Raw genomic sequence first — 24,311 nt, forward strand, 5'->3', positions numbered from 1 at the left:
GATCAGGACTAAGCCGGCAGGAGGACATTCCCCAAGTGGTCCTGGACTGCAAGAGGGTGCAGGCTGGGCTGAGGGACGCCCCCTTCCCCTGAGTGCACAAATTTTTGTGCACTGGGCCTCTAGTCCTATATAATAAAAGAGAAACATGTAAATTGACTGTCCCCCTACCATGCTCACCAGCCGATCAGGAGTGAGTATGCAAATTAACCCAACAAAGATGGCAGATTAATTTGCATACACAGGCGCCAGGTGTAGAGCAGAGCAGGAGAGCCAGTAGAGAGTGGAGCGGCTTGAGGAAATTGGCTCCCCAAGCCACCAGACGGAGAGTAGAGAGGGAGAGCTGGTGGCTTGGAGGACTTGGCAGAGTGGGAGGCCATGGGACAGAGACAGAACAGGAAGGGAAAACCAAGATTGCTGGGAGCACCAGGAATTCTGAAAATAGTAGTTTTGGTGGCAGCCCCAGGACCAGAAGCGGAAGCCCAGAGCGCGGGGAGCACCAGGAATGTTGGGAATCGTAGTTCTGGTGGCAGACGGATCTCCTAGACACTAGAGCAAAGTGAGCCTGGAGCAAGTTACTGTTGTGGTGGGGGATGGAGGGAAAGCAAAGGTGAGAGACATAAGTAAAATCAGAGTGTCTAGGAAAAATTAAAGGGAAGATATCCTAAAACTTCCAGGAAATCTCCATCAATGAAGCAAAGAAAAAAAAAAAGCCTCCATTATTCTGTGAGCAACAAACCAAACTGAGTTGGGGTCTCAGACAATTTGCTCATATGATTACAAAGACAGACAGAAACTCCCAGATTGGAGAGGGTGCAGGTCGGGCTGAGGGACCCCCACACCCCTCAGTGCACAAAAGTCATGCACCGGGCCTCTAGTATTTAATAAGTTAATCCATTCAAAAGTCTGTGACATTAAGTCATTTGAAAGGAAAGCCTACTCTACTGAGTGTTTCATTATATGTTCTTTCCTAAGAAGTTTATTAAAGCCTGATTATTTCACTAGCACCTTATATAGATTACTGTGATCATTTCAAAGTCCTCTTATACACTAGAGGCCTGGTGCATGATATTCGTGCACTGGAGGAGGGAGAGGGGTCCTTAGCACTGCCGCAGAGGTGGGAAAGGCTCCTGCCACCTCCGCTGTGCTCACCGCCATGAGCCCGGATTCTGGCTGAGCGGCACTCCCCCTGTGGGAGCGCACTGACCACCAGGGGGCAGCTCCTGCATTAAGTGTCTGCCCCCTGGTGGTCAGTGCGCATCATAGAGACCAGTCGTTCTGCTGTTTGGTCAATTTGCATATTAGTCTTTTATTATATAGGATGGTTTTTTAAATCTCAAGTGTCTGGCCCCCTGGTGGTCAGTGCGCATCATAGAGACCAGTCGTTCCGCCTTCAGTTGATTTGCATATTTGGGTTTTATTATATAGGATGTTCCTCACTGGCAAAATATTTTGATTACTATAAAGCCAAGACTTTATACGGAAGAAAGTTAAAAAAATATGAAGAGGTACGTTAAGGATTACTCTTTCCAGTGCTGGGTACCATACTCTTGTTACAGCCTTCAGGTACCAGGGGAGCCTGAACCAGCAGGGCTCAAGAGGTCAAAAGGTAGCAACACATGACCCTTTGGCACTCCCATTGGGGTCAGCTGGGTGAAGCAGTGACTCACTGACAGGGGGACCAGGAACATCAATACCTTCAAAGCCAAGTGTTCAGGAGCTGGGTGACCAGGAACAAGAAGCTCACCAGTACTTTTTAAAAAAAAATAAATAAATAAAAGGAGGAAAATTATTAAAAACAAAAAGATGTGCTTTAGCTTAAGGCCTTTTGTTCAACCCAGTAATGCTAAGAATTTTAAATAATTCCAAAGTATGTTTTTATTTTCAAAATGTGATCTTTTTTATTACATTCCATTTATTTTTAAAAATTTTATATTTCAGTTACAATTGGCATTCAATATTATTTTGTGTTAATTCAGGTGTACAGCATAGTGGTTAGACAATCATAATCTTTACAAAGTGTTCTCCCCTCGATATTTTAAGTAACCACCTGGTACCATACATAGTTATTACAATATTATTGACTACACTCTCTATTCTGTACCTTACATTCCTGGGACTACTTTGTGGGCTAAACAGTCAGTATGATGCTCAGTGAAATAAGTCAGATAGAGAAAGATAATACTATATGACTTCACTTATATGTGAAACCAAAAGAGTGGAATAAATGAACAAACAAAATAAAAAGAGATTTATAGATACAGAGAGCAGACAGATGGTTACCAGAGGGGAGGGGAAATTGGGACTGAGTGAGAAAGGCGATAAGATTAAGAACTGTAAAACACACTTTTTTAAAGAGTTGGTTAAAGTGGTCAATTCTGAACTCAGAATGATTTCCCAGCCCCACTTTCCCCTTCCAGCCTTTCCTTCTCCTCCCTCCGCTCTCCCTTTTTTCTTCCCTGCCTCTCTTGTAGCCCCTCCTCTCTCTCCATTGTCTGCCTTTACTCCAGATAGACTATTAAAAGCCCCAGAAAAGTCTTGCTGCCCACTTCTGAAGGTAGAGCTAAATTACTGCACCCTCAGGAAATCTCACACTAATCTTATAAGGTCTTAGAAGATCATGCTTCATTTTTCCAGTGGCTGAAGTTATTGCTAAGATAATGTATTTATAAAACTCTTTAAGTAACACGCCATTGCCAAAAATAGTATTATAGTATTATCATATGTCCAAAAGAGGATTTTAATCATCACTTTAATCTTCAAAAGATAACTTATTCCATGGAGAAAACTAGGATTTTCTTCAAAGTCAGGAAAAAATAAGCTTCCTCGAGAAGTGAAATGGATAAGATTAAAGAAAAAAATTCTGTTATGGGAATTTTAGAAAGCTATATAAAATACCAAATCCTCAAAGAAGTAAAAATAAAGTTTGAAACCTAAGAAGTCTTAGCTATCTTAGAATAACACATAGAACATTAAGGCATTAATATCTTGAAATTATTTACTTCTTTAAAAAAGTAATATATGTTCTTAGTGCTATTGCATCATGACATATTATGAAATCTAAAAGATTAAACTACATAATTGATCTAAATAAAATGGTAAAAGAATATTAAAACAAGCCAATATCACCTATCATACATATTATTTTTAAGCATAACAGCAACAAAAATTGCTGTCTTTTGCGAACTTCACATACAAAAATTGCCAAGAATAGCGCAACAGATTGGTAACGTGCAAAGCAACCCTTGAGGCTTGCATTCTTTCTTCGTGACGTGATGTTTCTCACTAACCCAAAACAAAAACGGACACACAAGAAAAGAGCTTTTGCCATGGAAAAGTCATACCACTGCACGGTCCAACTTCATTTTAGTACAAAACAAGTATACTCATCTATAGCCATTTATTATTCATTTTTATGCTCTTAAATCCTCAAAGTGCTGGGGTTTCCCAATCACGAATAAAAATTATCAAGGTTGACGACATTTCACAAGGAGATACAACAGTCATTCTCTGTTTCCCGGGATCTGTTATTGCTTTCAGTCCTGGCTCATTCAGAATATGCCCACATGTGCCTCCCAGTCAGAGTGGGGGAAGAGAAAATAAATAGATGTTCTATAAGTTTATAACTACGGAGCTATTGGATCCACTCAGGGCAGGTGTGTGGAAGGTTCCCGGTTAGGAAAGGAAGCATTGGCACGGATTTACTGCCATCAAGACCATTGAGTCTTGGCAGAGAGCACTAATTGTGCGCTTTTCACGTTTTAAGAGGTCAAGCTAACATTTCCCTCTGTGAGAATGTGGAGAGAAGCAAGCGGCCAACTACACTAATGACTGCGACATACTTTAGGGCGCTGGTGTTATATGGTCCTCGGAACACAGAAACAGTGTTCAACAAAGAGCCATATCAGAAAAGCTTTAAAACTCTAAATTGCTACAACAGCTGAGTAGAGGAGAATAGTTCTACTGAACGGAAATTAATGAGCGAGTGTCAAAATGGACAGTTGGTGTCTATTCCTAGAGGATTTGGAAGTGAGAAGTGGAGTGAAGGAACCTTGTTAATAGAGCTCTTGTTTGTATGAAAAGAACACCGTTCTTCACAAATATACATCATAGGAGTCATGCTTGTCACAATTCGCATTAGTCTGTGTTTAGCAGAAAAGAATACTTTATGAAGGGCTATGTATGCAACTCAGTTTCTTGATCTCCAACAGCATGTGATCATCTGTTTTCTTGGACACAAATTTAGAAAGAAATTCTACCCTCAGCCAATGTGGTAATTCTTGGACCAAAATTCACCCACCATTTTGAGAAAGAAATGACTCTTTCAAGCCCAAACTATTTCTGAGTGAGTTTAAAAAATATTTGGAACTAAAATATTTTAAATTCTAGCCTTTTTTAGTAGTAGCACCATTGAAAACTAAATCTTTTTTATTCTGTCAACTAATAAATGAATAGTAATAAAAGTAAATAAACATTTTTCCCTTGATTATTAAATCTGACTAGAAGATAGTTAATATTGATTGAAAATTTGAAGTATATTCCTTCTCTATCTTAGGAAGACATATTACAGGAATTTCTTTTTTTTTTTAGGAATTTCTTAATAAAGACTTTCTTTATGACATATATAAAATAATCTATTAAACCAAACCTTAATGTAAATTATATCAATAAACACAATATATCAAAAATTATATGGAAATTTAATTTGTTTCAGCATATGAACATGATTAAAAATAAAATTGTTCTTCCAAAAGATCTAAAATGCCTTTTTCCATGTGCTCACTTATAGAAATTGACAAGGTAAGTATTTGTTTCTTTCTCTTAATTTTATTGACTACAGTTGCATTTAGACATTTCAATAATTTCAAAAAAGCTTCCCTAAAATATCTGACACCCAATTGGAAAAGACTCTCCTATTCCCAATCCACAATGGATACCACTACAAATCTCCATGGAAGACTAATAGAAACATGCAATTTTATAAGCTCAAAAATGTTTATGGTTCTCCTCTCCCTATAAGCTTAGCCCCAATAGTCACAATATTTATACTTTTAGGTCTGTTCTACCAATCGTTCTCATCACAGTTTGAACATGCCCTGTCTTTCATGTTCATCAACTATCCAGATTCTGCCCATCTTTCTAGGTCTTTAAAGAAAACGACTTTTCCATGAGATCCTCTATTCATTCAAACAACCCTTCATTCATGCCATATTCCCAACATTATTCATTTTGGAATTTCACTGTACCGGTATACTAATTTGTACTGTTGTATTACTGCTTCAAAAGTTACAACTCATACCTCTAAATAAGTTGTAAACTCTGTGAAGGCAAGCAATACATTGATCTTTCTAAATTTAACATATAATTTTGCACAAAATAAAGACATTAAGTAACAGACAGAAAAAAAGAATGAGAATAAAAGGAGAATTTTAAAAACATTTCATATGGGGAAGAACTAAGAGTTTAATTGGAACTTTCTGAACCTTTTGCTCAATTTTTCTGTAAACCTAAAACTGCTCTTTTACTTATTTTTATTTTATTTCTTAATTAAAATTCTTTGGGTAACAATAGTTAATAAGATTACATATGTTTCAAGTGAAAAACAATTCTATGATATGTCATCAATATACTACATTGTGTACCCACGACCCAAAGTAAAATCATATTCTGTCACCATCTATTGACCACCTTTATCCTTTCCTATCCCCATCACCATTCTTCCCTCTGTTAAACATCACACTTTTGTCTGTGTCTATGAGTAAAACTGTTCTTTTAACAAGTCTGTTAACTTAACAAAACATTTGAGAGGATGTATTTTTAAAAGAAAAAAGTTATATCGAATTTAAAAAAATACATAATAAATACAAAATGCAGATAATGTGAAATAAACTTAGATCTATTGCTCAATAGTTAATCATATCAATGTATGTAACATAACATGAAATCTGAAAATCCAAGAAGGATTGTAGTAAGTGATAGTTTTTCTTCAGCAAAGAAGAAATACATAAACCTGTGGAATATAGGTTTGGGTTTGGGGGCTATAAATAAGTAAAATATCAACTTTCAAAAATAAGCCAAAAACAAGGGATGAATGAGGGCAATTAGAGATTAGAGGAAATTAAACTTTTATAAAGACAGATTAATGTTACATAATTCAAACAAATTAGTTAAGAAACTAAAAACATCAAGAAATAGCACTTCTAGTTGACAAGCATATAAAAATTATACATTTTCTGTTACTTAAGAATATTCAATTTTACCATAGAGAATAGAGGAGAAAACAAGGACAATAGATGAAACTAAATATAAAAGCAAATGTCTTGGAAAACATGTGAAACATAGATAAAGTAGGTGTAGCCTATGCTTGTCAACACAGGAAGGAACTGATTAAGCATCAAATCATCAAATACATCAGGAGGTTATATATTGACCACTCATGGCTGCCCAACAGATTATAGGTAAATCATAGCCTTTGAGCAAAGATGTGTCATTAGAGATCAAAGCTAAAATTAACCACACCCTCTTATTCCCAATTTCTATGTCCGGATGTGAAAGCTGTGAAGGATGATAGGAAGAAAAAAATAATTCATTTGAAATACGGTGTTAGAGGAAGGCTCTATGGATACCCTGGACCACAAGAAAGGCAAACGAGTGGATCTTAAAGCAAATTAAGCCTGAAACATTGCTGGAAGGAAAAATAACAAAACTAAAGTTGCCCTACTTCTGGCACATCATGAGAAGGCCGGTTTCTTAGAAAAGACAGTAATTCTGGGAACAAAAGAAGACAGGAGGAAAAGAGGAAGACAAAAGATGAGATGGATTGATTCCATTAAAGAAGCCATAGGAATGGGTCAACAGGAGCTGAGCAGGACTGTTGAGATCAGAACATTGTCGACATCACTCATTCATAGAATCTCCAGGAGTCAGAGCCAACTCAATAGCACATAGCTTTTGATTAGGAGTATGTCATATTTGTTCCAGACACCTCCATCTGCTGAAATCCCTCAATTCTAGTCTTTGTGGCTATTGCAAGTGGCATAAACTAAAGGGGAAGGGAGAAAAACAGATATGTGAGCATTGCATAAATCAAGACTTATTTAGTATGGTCTCTCTACCCAACTTTGGCCCTATCCTAAATAGGCTAAACTACTCCATCTTTTTCCCTTTGCTTCATTTTTAAAATTTACTTTTTTAAAAAATCTTTATTGTTGAAAGTATTACATATATCCCACTTTTTCCCCTATTGAACTCTTCTAACCTGCCTCCACCTCCCTGCCCAATCTTTCCCCACCTTATTGTCTGTGTCCATGGGTTATGCATATATACATACAAATTCTTTTGTTGATCTCTTCCCATCCATCTACCTTCCCCTCCCTTCCCTCTGAGATTCCACGGTCTGTTCCGTGCTTTTATGTCTCTGGATCTATTGTGTTTGTTAGTTTATTTTATTCATAAGATTCCACAGATGAGTAAGATCATGTAATACTTATCTTTCTCTGACTGGCTTATTTTGCTTTGCATAATGCTCTCCAGGTCCTGCCTTGCTGTCTTACTATATATATTTTAAATAATGAAATAGAGCATGGATTTCAAGCATTTTTATGAGAACATCCGTTTTGTGACTTCTGGGACAGACTGTCTGTACATGGCAGTGTACGTGGAAAACACCATTGCATCATTATTTCCCAAGGGGACAGCATGCAGGTCCAAATATCAGCCAACAGCTATCAGTAGTGCCTCTCTTAGTCACTCTGGTAGAAAAATGTAACTTACCCTTCAGGTGAGCAAATAAATACTCAAAGGTCCTCTAAATTAGTTTATCCTAGATTTTTTTTTCACTGAAGACTATTCTTTTATTGGTTAGTAAAAGCAGGCTCAGAATAATTACTTTGTAATTACAGGAAATAGAACTTAGTTTATAAGCATGTGACCTTGGGCAAGTAGATTAATTTCTCTTTGCTTTGTTATTCTCTCTTTAAAATAAAGATAACTATATAACACACTTGGTAAAACAACAGGTAATGAGATCACTCCTTTTAAGGATTTCAGGGCCTGCTACATTTTCTCTTCTGTTTAATAATGGCTACAAGTTTACAAAATAAGACATTTATATATATATATTTTTATCTATATTCTAAAAGCACCAATTCTTGAATTTTTATTGTCAAATGCATTAAATCTCATAATGGTTTATACTTAAGTACAGAAAAATGAAAAATCTATTTATATACTTTAATAAAAAGATCACAATTATGTTGTAAAATCACATAGCAAGGCTTTACCAATTACATATAGCTCAGATATGAAATAAGGGAAGCTAAAACTTAACATGATTAATTTTTTTGTGACTAGTGATATGTAAAACATATAATGCAGATACTTACAAAGCTCCAGATTATATGCAATTAAACATATTATAACTTTTGGCACTTTTCTATCTTAATATTATCAAAACTGACACCTATTGTTTGAAGGCAAAAATGTCTAAGCTTCTGAAAAAGTATAAAATGTGTGTGTACATCTGATTAAACAACTTTCCTTCCAAACTGGTAGAAAAACTTTTTATGGAATAAATGTGTTTGTACAGTGGTGACTGTTTGTCACAGTAGGCTCTGACATAGGCATTAAAGCACCAACTATTTTAGACAATATGTCATAACCAGCCAGTTGGAGGGCAGTAACAAAATACTTGGCTAACCATTCTATACTAGAGACATCTGTTTAGCTTAGCAAGTTAGTAACACCAGACACTACTATAATTCGGATTATCTGAATATAACAATTCTTTTAGTTTTTAAAAGACGTAAACAATAGTGAAAAATCATTTTATACATCTTAGACATTTTAAACATTTGTAGCATAAAATATTTATGTAATATTTTAAGTGACAGACCCAATATTGTATTATATTTATGTTGCATTTATTTATATTGTTAAATCCTATAATAAAAAATTTATATTATGTAATATCATATTACATACAATTTTTGTTCATATAGTGAGCAAAAAAACATGCAGAATATGATTTATTGAGCAACATGTAGATGGGTGATTTTTTCTTTTCTTCAATCAAAAGTTAAATAACACATAGAATTTGCTGTGCTAACACTATTAAATGCTTCATCGACATTTTTTTAATCTTTAAAACAACCTTATAAAGTAACAGTATTTCCACTTTACGGATTAGCTAATTGAGACTTAGAGAAGTGATATAACTTGCCTAAGGTCAACTATTAGCAAGTGGCAGAACTGGACCTAAAATTTGGATCTAACACCAAACCCTGCATTTGTAATCACTGTAAGTTTTGTAAATAAAAAGTTTACATTATCTATTCTGCATTCTGCTCATAGTTCTTATTTGTGAACAGCGTCTATTCTGTTTTTCTGGGAAGGAGGGTGATTTGCCCGGGATTTTCCCAGCTTTAAAGCACAAGGTGAGCTTAGGGTGCACCCACCCTAAGCAAACCCGTGGCAGTTGGTAACCCACCAGGAAGCAATACTTAACCTGAAAGATTCTATTGGTTCACACATTTTACCTCAAAATTCGTAAACCTGAGTGAAAAGTAGGGGAGCCTGGGGAATTATGAAGAGGACTTCATTTTTTAAGCACCAAGGACTGTCTCTCAGGTAGAAGAGCATTCATTGTCTCCTTCCCTGGAAATTACGTCTAGAAACTTAGAAATGAGCAGTAGCCTCTTTAAGTAGCACTTTGCAGCAGCATGTGAACTAAATACAGGTTTTTGTGGCAGTCATGTTCTGCTCCCGATTGGAAGGGAATTAGGGGTGAGAGCAAAGAGCAAAATATGTATTTCATGGAAGCTCTGAAGAGCAGCCCGCTGGTTCCTCCATGAAACTAGTGATTTAAATCACCACCGGATGTCTTTGGAAGTGTTTTAAAAGGGCTGCTCCACAGCATCCTCATTTCCCTGTGTCACTTCTCATGGCCGCCATCTGGAGATTGCAAAGGCTTGGTCTTTAAAATCTTTCCTTTTCCTAGGGCGGGGGGAAACAATGGACACATATGTAATACCCTTTGTAATAAAAAATAAAATAAATAAATAAATAAATAAAAATAAAAAAAAAATCTTTCCTTTTCCTCTGCTTGGTGTGTGCTCCTCCCCCAGCTCCTGTGAAGTGACTGGCATGCTCTGTGGGTCTAAGTGCAAACCTATTTTTACCTCGATGTTTGGGAATCTCTGGGCACAAACTCTCTGCAGATGAGGTAAGTTACAGGTGCACAGGTTCTCGTTACTCATTTAGCTACTGCCACTTTAAAGCATTAATCTGACTCTTCTGAATTTTCCCCTTCAGGCAGCAGGGCTTCCTTCACCTTCTATTGAGACCCTCACTGGCCTTTCCAGTTGATCCTTTCTCTATCTGCAGGGTGGATTATGTTCTTCTCATTTTCTTTTCCTCCTCTCCCGAGCCCCCTCTTTATTCTACCCTTTTCTCACTTCTCTCTCTTTTCAATACTGGAATGTTCTATGGGTCTAAGTCAAACCTATTTTTACCACAGTGTTTGGTAATCTCTGAGCACAAACTGTCCGCAGATTAGGTAAATTGCAGTATCATCATTTTTCCTGTCTATCCCCCAGTCCTACGTTCTTAGCCATAACTGAAACTGCTTTCTTTGAACACAACTATGCAACAATATAGTCATATCCCTTAGACCTAACCCACAAAAAAGATCTTCGCCAGTTTCTATAACAAGCCCTCACCCATGTCTATTTCTTCCGTGCGCTTCCTCTTACTGTCACCTTCTCAGTCCCCAGGTTTGCTATGAAGCTTCAACTTTGCTCCCTAGAAATATCAACCTAACATCTCAGTAACTTCTATCTCCAATCATCTTTTCCCAAGCTTCCCATTCATGACAAACTCTTCATTGTTATACACTCGTGTAGAACCGTATTCCTTTCCATTCCCTGCTCAGATATTTCTTTGTATGATTTTTAAATTAATGGCTGTCCTCCAGTAAACTGGAAACATGTTGAGGGCAAAATATGTGAAACACTATGATTTAAGTCACTAGTTTCAATATTTTCATTTCCATTATAACATTAACAAATAAATCCTTAAAGTTATTTTAAACAGCAGTGTTACCAAATCTAGGTTTTTCAATTAATTCACTATGGCTATTTCAATAAGAGGCCTTATGAATTGAGTAGGAGAAGAATGGAAATTCACATTTGTTGAGTTATTTCATATCATGGACTCAGCATACATCATTGCACAACAATATATTATATAAAACACAACAAGCCTATGATGTATGTGTTATATATGCCATTTGATCTCTTAGAAAAATGAGGCTTCAAACATATAATAATGGCGAGGACTGTAATTCTGTCTTACTCCAGAGCTCTGTTTTTCCATCACATACACCACTATCCCCAAGGCTCAGAGCTAAAATCCACCAGAGTGAGAACCATAGGCCTTTCCCTCCCACTGCTTCTCAAGCAGAGAACTGTACATAGTCAATCTGTTATAAAGATGATAGAAAGAAAATGCATTTACAGATACCTAAGTGTAAAGTAAGAACAATGGGGTGGCAAACTATTTGAAAACTCAATCACTAACCTTGTTTTAGATCTGTTAAGTAATTTATTAAAACTTAATATTATTGTTCTCTTATTATTATCTACTTTTTCCCCTAATTTTTAAACATGTAATTTCAATTATTTAAAACCTAGGGGATTTCAGTTTTCATAAACCTGTTTTGACCACTTGTCAAGGTTTGTGGCTTCCAAGTTCTTCTGAAAAATAATGTAATTGCAATTACAGATATCTCATATTTTGCAAACAATTGGAGTTCCAAGAGTTCACTAGTTCACTTGGAATCATTGCATATTTTCCCATTACCTAATCTAATAAAGGATGGTTATTTCCCAAGCTGGCATTTCCTTTTTCTCTCCTCCCACTCCCACCCCAAAACAACAACAGAGAGAAGTGTAGACCAAAATGAACAACAACACTAATTTTGCTGACTTACGTTCTACAAAATGTTGGAAAGGAACTTTGTAATTTGAGAAGAAATGATCATTTGATAGTGAAGGTTGAAATGCCTGAGAGGTTATTCTTGATCAGCACCTCAAAGATTTTTCTACCTTTTTCTAGAATCTTCTCTTTGTACATTTTGAACTCACTGTTTCTCAAGTGGAAACACTTGAATGAGGGAAAAGTAGAGGAAGAGCACACTTTCCTATTCTTTAGCAACTCATGATGTACAGACTCTCACATCTCTCCAAAACCTCTTAAAATCAGTGGTGAGTCTAAGAATTATACCACCTTAAATGTTATATTTATTATCCAAGCAACAAAATTCCTTAGAAGCAATATTTTCCTTATCTCGGTTTTTCTCTATATCTAAGAAAGTAATAAAAAGTACTTTCATAGAGTGTGCAACATTTTTAAGTGATTTTGCATTTTTGAAAATGTCATATTTATTTCGGTCTTTGAGAGTATGATATCTTTTGTCATTGTATCAATTTTATAGATTAAAAAATTGGGAATTTGAGGTGTGAGAATTGACTAAACCCTCATAGGCCCCAAATGATTAAAATTTAGGCCAGCCATAATCCAGTTCCAGGGCCATTTCTCCTCCACACACTTTTTTTTTTATATATCATTGTCAATTTCACCCACCCTTCTACATCCAGACTCCACAAGTGATCATTTTCACCTCTTTATCCGTAGTATCCAGGACACGGTCTGGCACTTTGTAGGTACCCCAAAAATGTTGAATAAATGAATTTTAGTTATTATTATCTTAGTAATCTTTGCAACTATGCTATGTAATTGTATTGGTTAAACGTGCCTTTTTAAGTTATCTTTACATTATAAAATGCAGCATAAGAGTGTGGTTAAGAGCACAGGGCAACTTTCCATAATGGATGTTTGTCCTGTTTGTTGGAGCCTCCAGTCTGCAGTCTTACCTGCTGACATTACCGCAATAAGGGTGCTGGCGTAAATAGGAGAAACTATCACAAAATACGTATCTTTTTATTATTAATCTTACCTATGCTCCCTGCTTTTCCAAAAAAAATGATTCATTCTCAAATTTGATAAGGAATTATTCAGCTGCACAACAAATACATAAAAACAGCCCCGAATGTCAACCTAACACCTGTGGCTCAATATAAAGAGACTGAAGAATTATTTTTTGAATAAGCGACTTGGCTGGAAAGTGTAGCTAGTTCCTACATTGTCTGACCATTGACTCCTGGCATTGTCTTCACTCTATTCATTTAAAAGAGTGAAGTCATATTGAACGTAGCCTATAATTATCACTGCTTGGTTTCCATCTAGTTTTTCAGGCACTGACTATACAGGCCCAAACCAGCTGATTCTCATTTCAAAGGCCACTTACAGGTGGAGTGGGCCCTTCCAGAACTCTAAGGGGAAAAAAGAAAAGAAAGGAAAGGAAAGGAACAAAGAGAAAAGAAAACAGAGGAAGGAAAGAATACAATAACAAACGAGGAAAAAAATAAGAAAAGAACAGGAAGCCTCTGCAATAGCTGTGCTTTGTTTCCTTGCTGAGAAATTGTCTGAGCCGACATAGCCTTATGCACTGACGCTTATCTAGCAGCTAATATGGGCTATGGGCTTCCCATGTCTATCATGGGATCAAATCCGCACCAAGATTCTGTTAAGCAACTGCTATTATCTTGAAGAAATTGAGACCAATGCTTACCTGTGCACACATAAATAGAAATGAACGAAGCTAGGACGTCAAGGGAGTCCTTAGAATCTAGGGCCTCTGCGCTTCATCCTTACATTGTACTGCCTTCCAACCACCGCACTTGCGTGCATTGGACCATAGGGAAGCAGTAATTAAAGTTCTGATGCCTTGCTTGTGCTTCAGGGGCTGCCTTTCTCATCTGAATCCTATGCAACAACTGATTTGGAGTCAATGGACAGCGAGCACACCAACGCAAAAGCTGTGTAGAACAGGAGCCATAACAGAGGCACCTTGGAGTGGGGGCCACAATGAGTCTTGAAACATCGTCTAGTTTTAGTGAAAGTCTTGTTTCCACTAAAAACGATCTTTAAACACGTTATTACATGTATTGCATTCACATGCTCTGTTCCACCCCTTACCTCATAGGTACTGCTGTGCCACCTAGGAGGGATACAGAATTCAGAGTTTGGTTGCCACCACTCCAAAAAAAAATAGATAGCAAAGGAAGGAATCTGAGCACCCTCCAACCACCTCCTCCAGTCCCAAACCATCTAACTGCCTTATTAAAAGAGAGGAAAGAGATTTACCTGCTGCTACTGAGGCCGCAGCCTGAAAGTCATGTAAACCCTTTGAAGGACTGTAATGGTTTAATCACAGGAATAGCATCTTTTTGACAGACAGGCGAGAAAAGAACTGAACCACTCTGCAAATACTACCCAGGCTATTTTGGAGCAATGGCTATTGCCTTTGAAATCTCTCATCATGGATCTATACTTAGAATTCAGATGAGCCTGGGGGAGGGGAATGGGGCAGTGTTAATCCCCAGTTGTTTTGAAGTTGTCCTGTAAGCAGGTTAGCATTTAAACTGCCCCAAATGGAAGCATTGGATTCTGTGTTTAAATTGTGGGGCTCTCTCCGGGAATTTTGTTTTAACCTGTCCTGCATGTAGATTGACACCTCATTCTGGGGGTGACACTTCTCAGTTTTCTTTCAGACTAGATGTTCTAGAGAGCACTGGCTGTAACCACGTTGGGAGACTGATGCTCCATGACAGCTAAAAGTTGGATTGAGTTTCAGGAGCTACTATATATAAAGCTGGGGTGACTTATGTCACCGCACTAATTAAATGCCATCTGGGTGGTTCCTCTGGGTTTTTGAGCCCATCACCCAGTTCAGACTGAGTCAGAGGCCAAGGAGGAGAACATGATGATGGACCTTTTTGAAACTGGCTCCTATTTCTTTTACTTGGACGGGGAAAATGTTACCCTGCAGCCCTTAGAAGTGGCAGAGGGCTCTCCTTTGTATCCAGGGAGCGATGGTACCCTATCCCCCTGCCAGGACCAAATGCCCCCGGAAGCTGGGAGCGACAGCAGCGGAGAGGAACACGTCCTGGCGCCCCCAGGCCTACAGCCTCCCCACTGTCCGGGCCAATGCCTCATCTGGGCTTGTAAGACCTGCAAGAGAAAATCTGCCCCCACCGACAGACGGAAAGCCGCCACCCTGCGCGAGAGGAGGCGGCTGAAGAAAATCAACGAGGCCTTCGAGGCTCTGAAGCGAAGGACTGTGGCCAACCCCAACCAGAGGCTGCCCAAGGTGGAGATTCTGCGGAGCGCCATCAGCTACATCGAGCGGCTGCAGGACCTGCTGCACCGCCTGGATCAGCAGGAGAAAATGCAGGAGCTGGGGGTGGACCCCTTTAACTACAGACCCAAACAAGAGAATGTAAGGCCACATGCTGCCCAGGCAGGGGAATGCATACAGGGTCTGATTAGCCGCTTTCCCTGGGGCTTTCCCAGCCAGCTGCTGGGTCTCTCTCTTTTCCCGTCCCCCTTCCTCGCCCGCCCCTCCAGCTCCCTCTCTAATGAACCCCCAGTGACCCCTGGACACGGGGTGCCTGCAATAGGCAGGAAATGCGCACCCGGCCCGGCCCGAGGAAGCAGGGGAGACGTCCCCACAAAGGCACCCCCATCCCCGGAACCGATGTTTATTTTCTAATCTGCTGCCTTGGTTTTTCTCCAGCTCGAGGGTGCGGATTTCCTGCGCACCTGCAGCTCCCAGTGGCCAAGTGTTTCGGATCATTCCAGGGGGCTCGTGATCACTGCCAAGGAAGGTAAGTGAAAGCAGGGGCGCCGCGCTAGGGAACACCCCGGGAGGGGGCTGGTTGCTCGCGCGGGGCAGGCCAGGCTCAGATCCACAGCCGGGCCGCGCGCGCCCGGGGAGAAGTGCGCTCCTTTCGCGCGGGGACCCTGCGCCCCCGGGTTGCCTGAGAGGCCTGGAGCCGGGCGCGGGGCTGCCTCTTCTGCCTTCCTTGGCTGCTATGTTTGTGTGTTTTCCGTGCTCAGGAGGGACAAGCATTGATTCCTCGGCCTCAAGCAGCCTTCGGTGCCTTTCTTCCATCGTGGACAGTATTTCCTCGGAGGAGCGTAAACTCCCCTGCGTGGAGGAGGTGGTGGAGAAGTAACTGGGAGCCGGCGTTTGGGATGATCGCGGCAGCAGGGAGATCCCACCCTCCCTCCTTCGACTAATCCTTCGGATTAGTTCACTTTACATTCACATTTAGGAACCCAGACCGCAGAAGTTTATGAAAGGGAAGGAGACACAAAGAAACTTCTCCGAAACTGTTGTGCAGACTCGGATGCCTTGGGCTCCGGGCTTTAATTTTTTGGAACAGCGAGTGGCGTAGGTCTAGCAGCCTTCCTTTGCTACTGTTTGGTTGGTTTTATAATATATTTACTTTTATTACGGTGATTCTTTTGTGCCATGATCAAAAGAAGTTCATTCCTGTCTAATACAAAGTGGGAACGTTGCATTTAAATGTTAGGGGTATTGAATGTATATTTGTAAATAATCTTAGTACTGTCATTTTATATGTAAACCTAAGAAATATATATTGTAAAGTAACATGTATTGTATATACAATGTGAGAGGATCCTGGTATTGTAATATTAAAAATGAGTTTCTGTATGAATAAAGTTGGCCCTATTTTGATTCAGCTGGAAAAAAAATATGCTTGAGGTATATAGAGAGCCATATTTTAATTTAGACATCACACCAGCCCATTTATCTGGGTAATTTCTTAAAGCCTGATTTAAAGGAAGGAAAATGGGTTGTTTTTCTATGTCTGAAACTGTTTGCTTTTCTATACCTAATATCCAGAAGGAAAATGTCCTTTTTTTCTTGTATCAGCATACTTTCTCATTCTGTTTCTGTCCTGTACCTGGAGCTCTGGGTGAGGCTTGCTTACCCAAAGTTGACTGAATTTTCAATCCAGTAAAATCTCATTGTTGCAAGAGATTGCCACACAAAAATTCTTCGCCTGTTTTTCTAAAAGCTCTCCAGCTAATTTAGGCCGAATGACTTTCCCTCTTTGACTTTCCCCAGGCCCCCGCCCTTGCATAAAAAGCATTGACCTGGAGCCCCCAGGGGCTGCACTGCCCGGTCTCAGGGACCCTCCCCAGTTTTCCTGAGCTAAAACTGGTGGCTACAAGACCGGGCTATCCTCAAGGCCTGGTGTGGCCTGGGGTAGTGTTCCAACTAGAAAGAGAAAAGAAGGAGACAGTCTATTGAGGCGGGGTGAGGAAGGGTTGCTTCGGGAGAGGGAAGGGTTAAATGCCGAGGGCAAAGGACAACAACAACACACATGAAACCTCTTAGCTGGGCCAAATAGCAAAGCCCCAGAGAGGCTTGCCTCCCCGGGAGCTCCTCAGGGTGAGGATTTTACAACGTGTGCCAGGTTTGTTTATCCTGTAACCTCAGGCAGGAGCGACCACCAAGAATCGCAGTGGGAAGTAAAGCAGAGGAGAGGGGCGAGCCATTTCTTTGGAATCAGGGCTTCTCTCTTGCATTCTGTAAACGGCACCTTCCGGCGGACTCCCCCTCCCAACTCCTCCCTTCCCTCTGTATCCTCACCGCCAGTCCGTCCTCAGGTGGAAAATGTGAAAATCAAATTGAATTCGGTATTTCCCAGCCCAACCTTGCTTCCTAACACGCCCTTCGGGACCTTCCTGTTGCACAACACAGTTTCAGATACCGCCACAGGCAGCGCCCCCTTCAGGCCTGGAGCAGGAATTGCCCCCCTTTCCATCTCAGAGGGCCGCTCTGAGGGTGATGGCCACTTTGTTTTCTGAGCCTCTAATTTCTCCTAGAATGCCTTTAAAATGCAGGAGGTTTCACAGCGAAAACTGACATTGACATGGAATCCCTTTCAAAGGTTTGAGAAGAGCAGGCGGGAGTGTTAGTGGATTTTGTAAACGGCCTCTGCGGGTGCTGACAAGCTAGACTGAATGCAGGCTGCTACTGGGTAACCTTGGACTGTAATTGCTGCTCTCTTCGTCCATTTCTTCATTTATAAAATAATGGGGACAATAATAGCGCTCAACTCCTGGGGCTGTCGGGATTCACTGAGATAGCCCACGTAAGCTGCTTAGAAAAAAGAGGGCGCAATATAAACACTCTATGCCAGCTCTCTCTGTTTTTCATTCATAAATATAAATGGGCCATCAGGAGGCTTTTCTCCCACCTAAAGCCACAGTTCCTTCCGATCCAGCCTTTGTAGGGGAAAGTATTAATGACAATGAGACCAAGAGCCACCTGAAGGAGCCATTTGTAGCATTTTACATATTAGCTCATATAATCTCACAACAGGCTGCAAGAGAAGTACTATGGTCACATCTAGTTTAGGGAAAAGGACTCTTTGGGGCAGAGAGGTTCTTGTAAGTATAGAGGCAAGACTCAGAGCCAGCTGATATCAAAGGCTTGTTCTCCCAATCACCATGCACCCCCAAAAAGAAGCCTTGGTGAATACGAAGGAACATTCATTGTCTGTGGAATAATTTGGTTCTCTTTGGCAATTATTTACCAAAAACTGTGTCTCAAGAAAGATTAGCTAGTAAACCCTACCTTAGAGTAGTAATTTAACTTAAAAATAAGTGGGAAAGCATTTCAAATGATCCAATCAGGACACGTGTGAATATGTCTGGGAGGTGTGTATAACCATTAATCACCCTTTTTAGGTATCTATGTGGGTTTTTTTTTCCTGAGAATCAATAAGGCTTTTCCCTGAAATGTGTGTATATACACACACCTATATTTTTAAAAAATCAAGTTCATGCCATAGTGAAATCAAATATCATAATCGACCAAGTGAACTAATTTATGATTGCACACATATTTATAAAATTTGCATTTTAAGCTGCTCAGCAGCAGAATGCTTTTTTTCAATTCATGGACTTTACTTGCTGATAGATTTGATTCAGTCTTTGCAAACCAAATCCTCTCTATCTCTCCTAGTTGGGTAATTTGAGAAATTGTTTAGAATAGGTTTGCCTACAGAAGTCTCTTCGTTAAATAGAGCAAATATTTCCCAAAGACTTCATGTGACCTCCATTGCTATATTTAACATGTTAGGCTTTCCAATGAAATCCTTGGTGTGTTTGCAATTAAAGTGTTTTCATTGGACATTAATGATGACAATCTTTATTAAGGCCAAAGCCAAAACAAATAGGACCATGGAAGCAGAAAATCAAGATGTAATAACTTGGTAAAGATCAGTAATTTGGGATTTAAACTGACCCTCCTCTCAGAGACAGGCATAAAGTTATCAAGTATGAAATAAGGAGTGATTTTCTGTTTTATATTACTATAGAAATAATTTGCAAAACATGAAATGTCAGCTTTCTCTATCTTTAATTATCACACCTGAATCATTGAATTCCAAGCCTGAAGGTAGTAGAAATTCACTTATGTCTAATATAATCTTTTTTTTTTTTTTTTACTTTTTCACACGTTTGGGGCAGGGTGGGAGTTGGTGCTGAAATTCATTGTTCCCAACTACTCTTGTGACTGCCAGAGAAGTCTTGGGTTGCTAAAGTAACTTTTAACCTAAAGGTATTTTTTACTTAAAGTTACAATGCATTTATTTGTACTTTCTCTAAGTAATATTTTATCCCACTTATTTATCTCAAAATCATCCTCCCAGAAAATCATAGCTAAAAATATTTTTTAAGTATTTTAATTTAAACTTTGAACATATCATTTCCTAATTTAATGCATTAATAAATTAGCAATAACATGGTTTTTCCTCAAAGAGCGAACCCATCAAGACATTTCCCCAACAGACCCCATAATGACTCCCTTAAACTCAAAAGAAGTGTTAGAAAAGATGACCCTTGGTCCTAGAGGATTTATTCTGAAAAAAGCCATTTTGTTAGCCTTGTTCAGAGTCAGCTTATGAGATGGAATGGCTATGCCGTGCTTGCTGTTGGAACCAAGATAATGTTGCCAGAACTGGCTACTTTCTCTACTCTCAAGGCTGCTGAAAGTCCTTCCTTAGGCCTTTGATCTCTCCTGGGAGCCTTCGAATTCAAGCAGAGGCCAATGTCTTCCTCAGCTGTCTTCTCCACAAATTTTTCCAGCAGCTTTGGCAGGTACTAATGTGTTTACTTAGGTGTTCCTGGTTCCCAGAGCTAATGGCAGTTTGAAATTGTTTAGCACATTGTGCACTCATATATAATAAGCAAAACTTTCTGGAACAACTCCTTTTGTCCAAGAGTTGACAGTGTCTCAGGTAGAGGCAGAAGTGAATTGAAATGTATGTATCTCTCTGGGTATGTCTTCTCCAACTAAGAGAAGTATGTAAACTTCCTAAGGTAGGCAAATTTTACTGGTAAAGGAAGCTCTGAGCATCATTTTGCTGGTGTTGTCTGTCCATCAACACTAAGATTATTGCCATAATGCTTCAACTAAAATAGGTTACCTTAAAACACACACACACACACACACACACACAACAAAAACAAGTTGATGATTACTTAAAGGTCTATGCAATTAAAACCTTCTTATAAGTCTACCTTATAAGAAAAACAAACGTGTTTATTGTTATTAAGAACGTAAAATGTAAACTTTAAGTTATCTGTCTGCTTCGCCAGCACCCTGGCGGGCTGTCATTTATAACAACAGGCCAGAGCTTGGTGTTCTTCCCCTCACCTGCCTGTTCTGGGGCTTCCCTAGCAACGCTGGCAGGTCATTTCTAACATCCTGATTACTTAGTTAAACACACGTGAGTGTTCTCTACTGTAAGAGGTCCCACTTCTCTGGAGAAACAGTAGAAAAGAGTTTGTATTTTTATTATTTTCTATGAGGAACAAAAGCCAGAATCTAATCTGATTTTGAGTAAAAGAGAATACCCCAATAACCAGCAGATATTTTTAAGTGGTTTTTAACTTTTTCATATTTCTCTGTTCAATTTCTCCACTCAGAAAGCTTTTTTTTTCTCTGTATCGCTCACCCAGTTTCCCATTTTTCTCTCACATGTTTTCCCTAGGAAAAGAGCGGCGGGACCGCTCCTGAATTTGGGAGCCCTAGGCATCTTTGAGGTGCTGGCTTCCTATGTATACTGCCTCCTATTTTTTGATCTTTCTCCTCTGGCCCCTGACAGCAGTTTAAAAGTTCTCTCTCTCTCTCTCTCTCTCTCTCTCTCTCTCTCTCTCTCTCTCTCTCTCTCTCTCTCTCTTTTTTACTTTGGTGCTCTGAGATCCTATTTTCAGCACTTGAATCCCAAGGGTCCTCAACCCAGGACCCTGTCTCCCCGCCTAGCAAGTCCCATTAAGCCGCCAGGCTCTTGTGTTTTCTTGGATTCTTTAGTTCCCCTCGCCTGCCGCACTCTGGTAAATTTGTTTTGAGATCACCTTACCAAAGACAGCACTGACTTCTGAGAACTACCACTACTGACAAAGCCTTGGAGCGACAGCTTCCTCCCAGGACCCGGAGTGCAGGGCAAGACACCCCGCTTCAGCGAGTTTCTGGAGTTTCTGCTCTGCAGTGCAAAGCAGGCGCAGGGTGCCTGAGTCGGGAGAAAAAGAAACAAACACCATTCACCTTTAGAAGCCTAAGTTAGACAAAGGACTGCCTAGTTGCCAATACTGTGTGGCCTGTGGCAAATGACTACCTCCTCGTTGAGCTTTGATTACCCTCTTTAAAAAGTGAATCTAAAAACCAGTAGTTCCCATAGTATATTGGAAGGAGCAAACAGATGAATGAATACGTGAGTAGGGTTGAGAACGTGCTTCGACAAATAGAAAAGTCTTAATAATTGTTTGCTACAAATATCCCACGCTGAGGGGTTGGGTATCGGTGCCTTGAGGAAAGAAATCAGCTGGAAGGCTTGCAGGAGCCCAACTTCTATCTCCCACCTAAACGTTAAGAGCAACTTTATTTTTGCCCAAATCATAAACCTGCACATAACTCCGTTGAGCTTAGGCCAGTGTGCTAACATCTGAGCTCCATCCCCAGAGAAAGTGCTGGCATTGCTGCGGGCCAGAACCTGTGGGATCTGGCCGAGAATCCCTGGGTGAGAATATCTCCCCGCTATAGTATTTCAGAGGTAGCAACGGGCACAGATGCGAATGTTTTTACCTGGGTGGATACAGCCTTCATTCCTCCTGCGTCCTTGAGGACACTGATTCTGTTATCTGCTGTAGCCCTGGGTACTCTATTCATGTCAAAGGCATCCACTTGCTAATAGTCCTAAATAAGGTCGGATGGATTTCCCACTGGCCAGACAATTGGGTGTGCAACGTGTGGTGGTAGCGGCGTCTTTGCCTTAGGGATGACAAAACCTGGGCGAGGGACTGCGACCAGCGCCCTGTAGCAAACCTTAGTGCCTGGCACTCCCGCCCCTGCTTTAGTCCCTGGCCTTCATTTTGGAGAGCGGATCTCACCCTGGGAAGTTAGCACTTCTCTGGCCCCTGCGGACATGGGATCAGCCAGCCAGGGTTCCTTTAGGAAAATAATTTCAGGAAAAGTCGTAGAAAGGAAAGCACCACACTACCCCAAGTAACTTTAGAGCCACAACACTTACTGTAGATCCCTGTTTTAACAGGGACTGCAAGCTCTGATCCAAAACCCCAGCCTACTTAAGTCTGTTTGTGTAAACTTAATCAATTGTTTTTCCTACCGATAAGCAGCAGGACCCTCAACCCCTAGTGATCTGGACGTGGGCGAAGGGCAGAGGAGGACTGGCAAAAGCTGATTAATAGATTTATTCTTGCTGAAGTGACAGCCCTCCCCTCTCCTCTTCTACCCACCGAAGTTTCAAAGGCCCTCTGACGATGGCTTTTCGGGGAGGCTTTTATCGCGGGAGTGTGTGAAGTTGCTCAGGGTTTGAGCTGGAAATTTTACACGAGCTGAGAGGGATCGCTGTACTGGCAGCTGGGATGCATCTGTAACGGTGTTAGTTTGCCTGAAAGCAGAAAATTAGCGACCCCAAAGCTCGGTTTGGCTGTTTAGTCTGTGGAAGGGACAGGGCGGGGCAGAAAGAGGGGGAGAAAGGAGACGCGCCCCTGGGAAGGGAGTTCACCTTCTAAAACTGCGTTTCTTCTCATGCAAATGCCAGAGATGCGGCTGTGGGAGTGCAGGCCCCATGGGGTCTAGGGCAGGCCTGGTACAAGGAGGAGGCCAGGTGAAAGGCGTGCGGAAGGGGGAAAGGAAGGACTTTCCCCATCATCTGGCCCGTGAGCACCCCTCCTTGTAGATGAATAGACACGCAGAGAGAACGCAGAGCTCCCGCCTGCCCCCAATCACACAGGACTGAGAAAATGACCATCTGATCAGAACGAAATGGAACCATCCAAACTCAGTCCATGACTAAAAGTGTCCATTCAAGTTTTTAGCAACTGTTATTCCGGTCCACTGACACAAGGAAATCCCGAGATAACTAAAGTCCATTAAAAAGAGAAACAAGCGCTTAAGAATGAGGTGATTCCTTTCGTCCAGGCGTGGGTAGGCAGGTGGGCTTTTACACTTTCCAAATTGTGCGCGCAACGGCCAAAAGTTGGAACTCCTTCGTTTCTTTTGTGTGCAACACTTTGTGAGCGAATCAAATCTAGAGAGTGCAAGTGAGCGGTCGGGGACCGTCCCCCAGCCCGGCCCCGGCAGAAAGGCAGTAAAACCATTAGCGTCAAAGGGGCAGCGAACAGCAAATTGTCTCTGGAGGGTAGGCGGGGGTTTGCCCAGACAGCCCCGGCGGGGGTTGCGGTGGGATATGCTAATAGTGCCTGGCCACTGGGGCCGGCCTCCCTCCCTCAAGAATATATAAGGAGCCCTAACCCCGGCCAGGACGGACCCGGGCCGCCAGGCGCCTGCCTTTGTTAATTACCAGAGAAACCGACCCGGGAGCCTCGCCGGGTTTGCCGGCCCCAGCGGCACCAGGCTCCAGTTTCTCCCCATCCCTCTCGCTGCTGTCCAGGTGCACCGCCCGCGTCGCCACAAAGGATGGACATGATGGAAGGCTGCCAGTTCTCGCCTTCTGAGTATTTCTACGACGGCTCCTGCATCCCGTCCCCCGAGGGCGAGTTCGGGGACGAGTTTGAGCCTCAGGTGGCTGCCTTCGGGGCGCACAAAGCAGGGCTGCAGGGCTCCGACGAGGACGAGCACGTGCGAGCACCTTCGGGCCACCACCAGGCCGGCCACTGCCTCATGTGGGCCTGCAAGGCGTGCAAGAGGAAGTCCACCACCATGGACAGGCGGAAGGCGGCCACCATGCGCGAGCGGAGACGCCTGAAGAAGGTCAACCAGGCTTTCGAGACGCTCAAGAGGTGCACCACGACCAACCCCAACCAGAGGCTGCCCAAGGTGGAGA

General features: G+C 41.2%; 2 protein-coding genes and 1 long non-coding RNA gene across 3 annotated transcripts in view; 2 read left to right on the forward strand and 1 right to left on the reverse strand.

Annotated features, from left to right (window-relative positions):
- Positions 1-14,294, reverse strand: part of LOC107184819 — a 46,273-nt gene extending 31,979 nt beyond the window's left edge. The window contains exon 1 of the long non-coding RNA XR_001515729.1: positions 14,263-14,294. This is a non-coding gene — a long non-coding RNA (uncharacterized LOC107184819). The remainder of the gene's footprint in view (positions 1-14,262) is intronic.
- Positions 14,295-14,787: 493 nt separating this feature from the next.
- MYF6 (myogenic factor 6) lies at positions 14,788-16,967 on the forward strand. Its single transcript, XM_006774711.2, has 3 exons — positions 14,788-15,397; positions 15,695-15,785; positions 16,018-16,967. The coding sequence occupies exons 1-3, from the start codon at positions 14,879-14,881 to the stop codon at positions 16,134-16,136; spliced, it is 729 nt and encodes a 242-aa protein (XP_006774774.1). The 5' UTR covers positions 14,788-14,878; the 3' UTR covers positions 16,137-16,967.
- Positions 16,968-23,944: 6,977 nt separating this feature from the next.
- The window catches only part of MYF5 (myogenic factor 5), a 2,579-nt gene continuing 2,212 nt past the window's right edge, over positions 23,945-24,311 (forward strand). The window contains 2 exon segments of the mRNA XM_006774712.2: positions 23,945-24,309; position 24,311. The exon segment at position 24,311 is cut by the window's right edge and continues 123 nt beyond it. Coding sequence (XP_006774775.1) covers positions 23,945-24,309; position 24,311 — 366 coding nt within the window.

The sequence above is a fragment of the Myotis davidii genome, unplaced genomic scaffold (genome assembly GCF_000327345.1).
Source record: "Myotis davidii unplaced genomic scaffold, ASM32734v1 scaffold26, whole genome shotgun sequence".
In the NCBI taxonomy this organism is placed as follows: domain Eukaryota; kingdom Metazoa; phylum Chordata; class Mammalia; order Chiroptera; family Vespertilionidae; genus Myotis; species Myotis davidii.

Coding starts and splice junctions, on each gene's coding strand:
- MYF6 (XM_006774711.2), top strand. CDS start 14,879: ATGATGATGGACCTTTTTGAAACTGGCTCCTATTTCTTTTACTTGGAC. Junction 15,398..15,694: donor ACAGACCCAAACAAGAGAAT/GTAAGGCCACAT, acceptor GTTTTTCTCCAG/CTCGAGGGTGCGGATTTCCT. Junction 15,786..16,017: donor CGTGATCACTGCCAAGGAAG/GTAAGTGAAAGC, acceptor TTCCGTGCTCAG/GAGGGACAAGCATTGATTCC.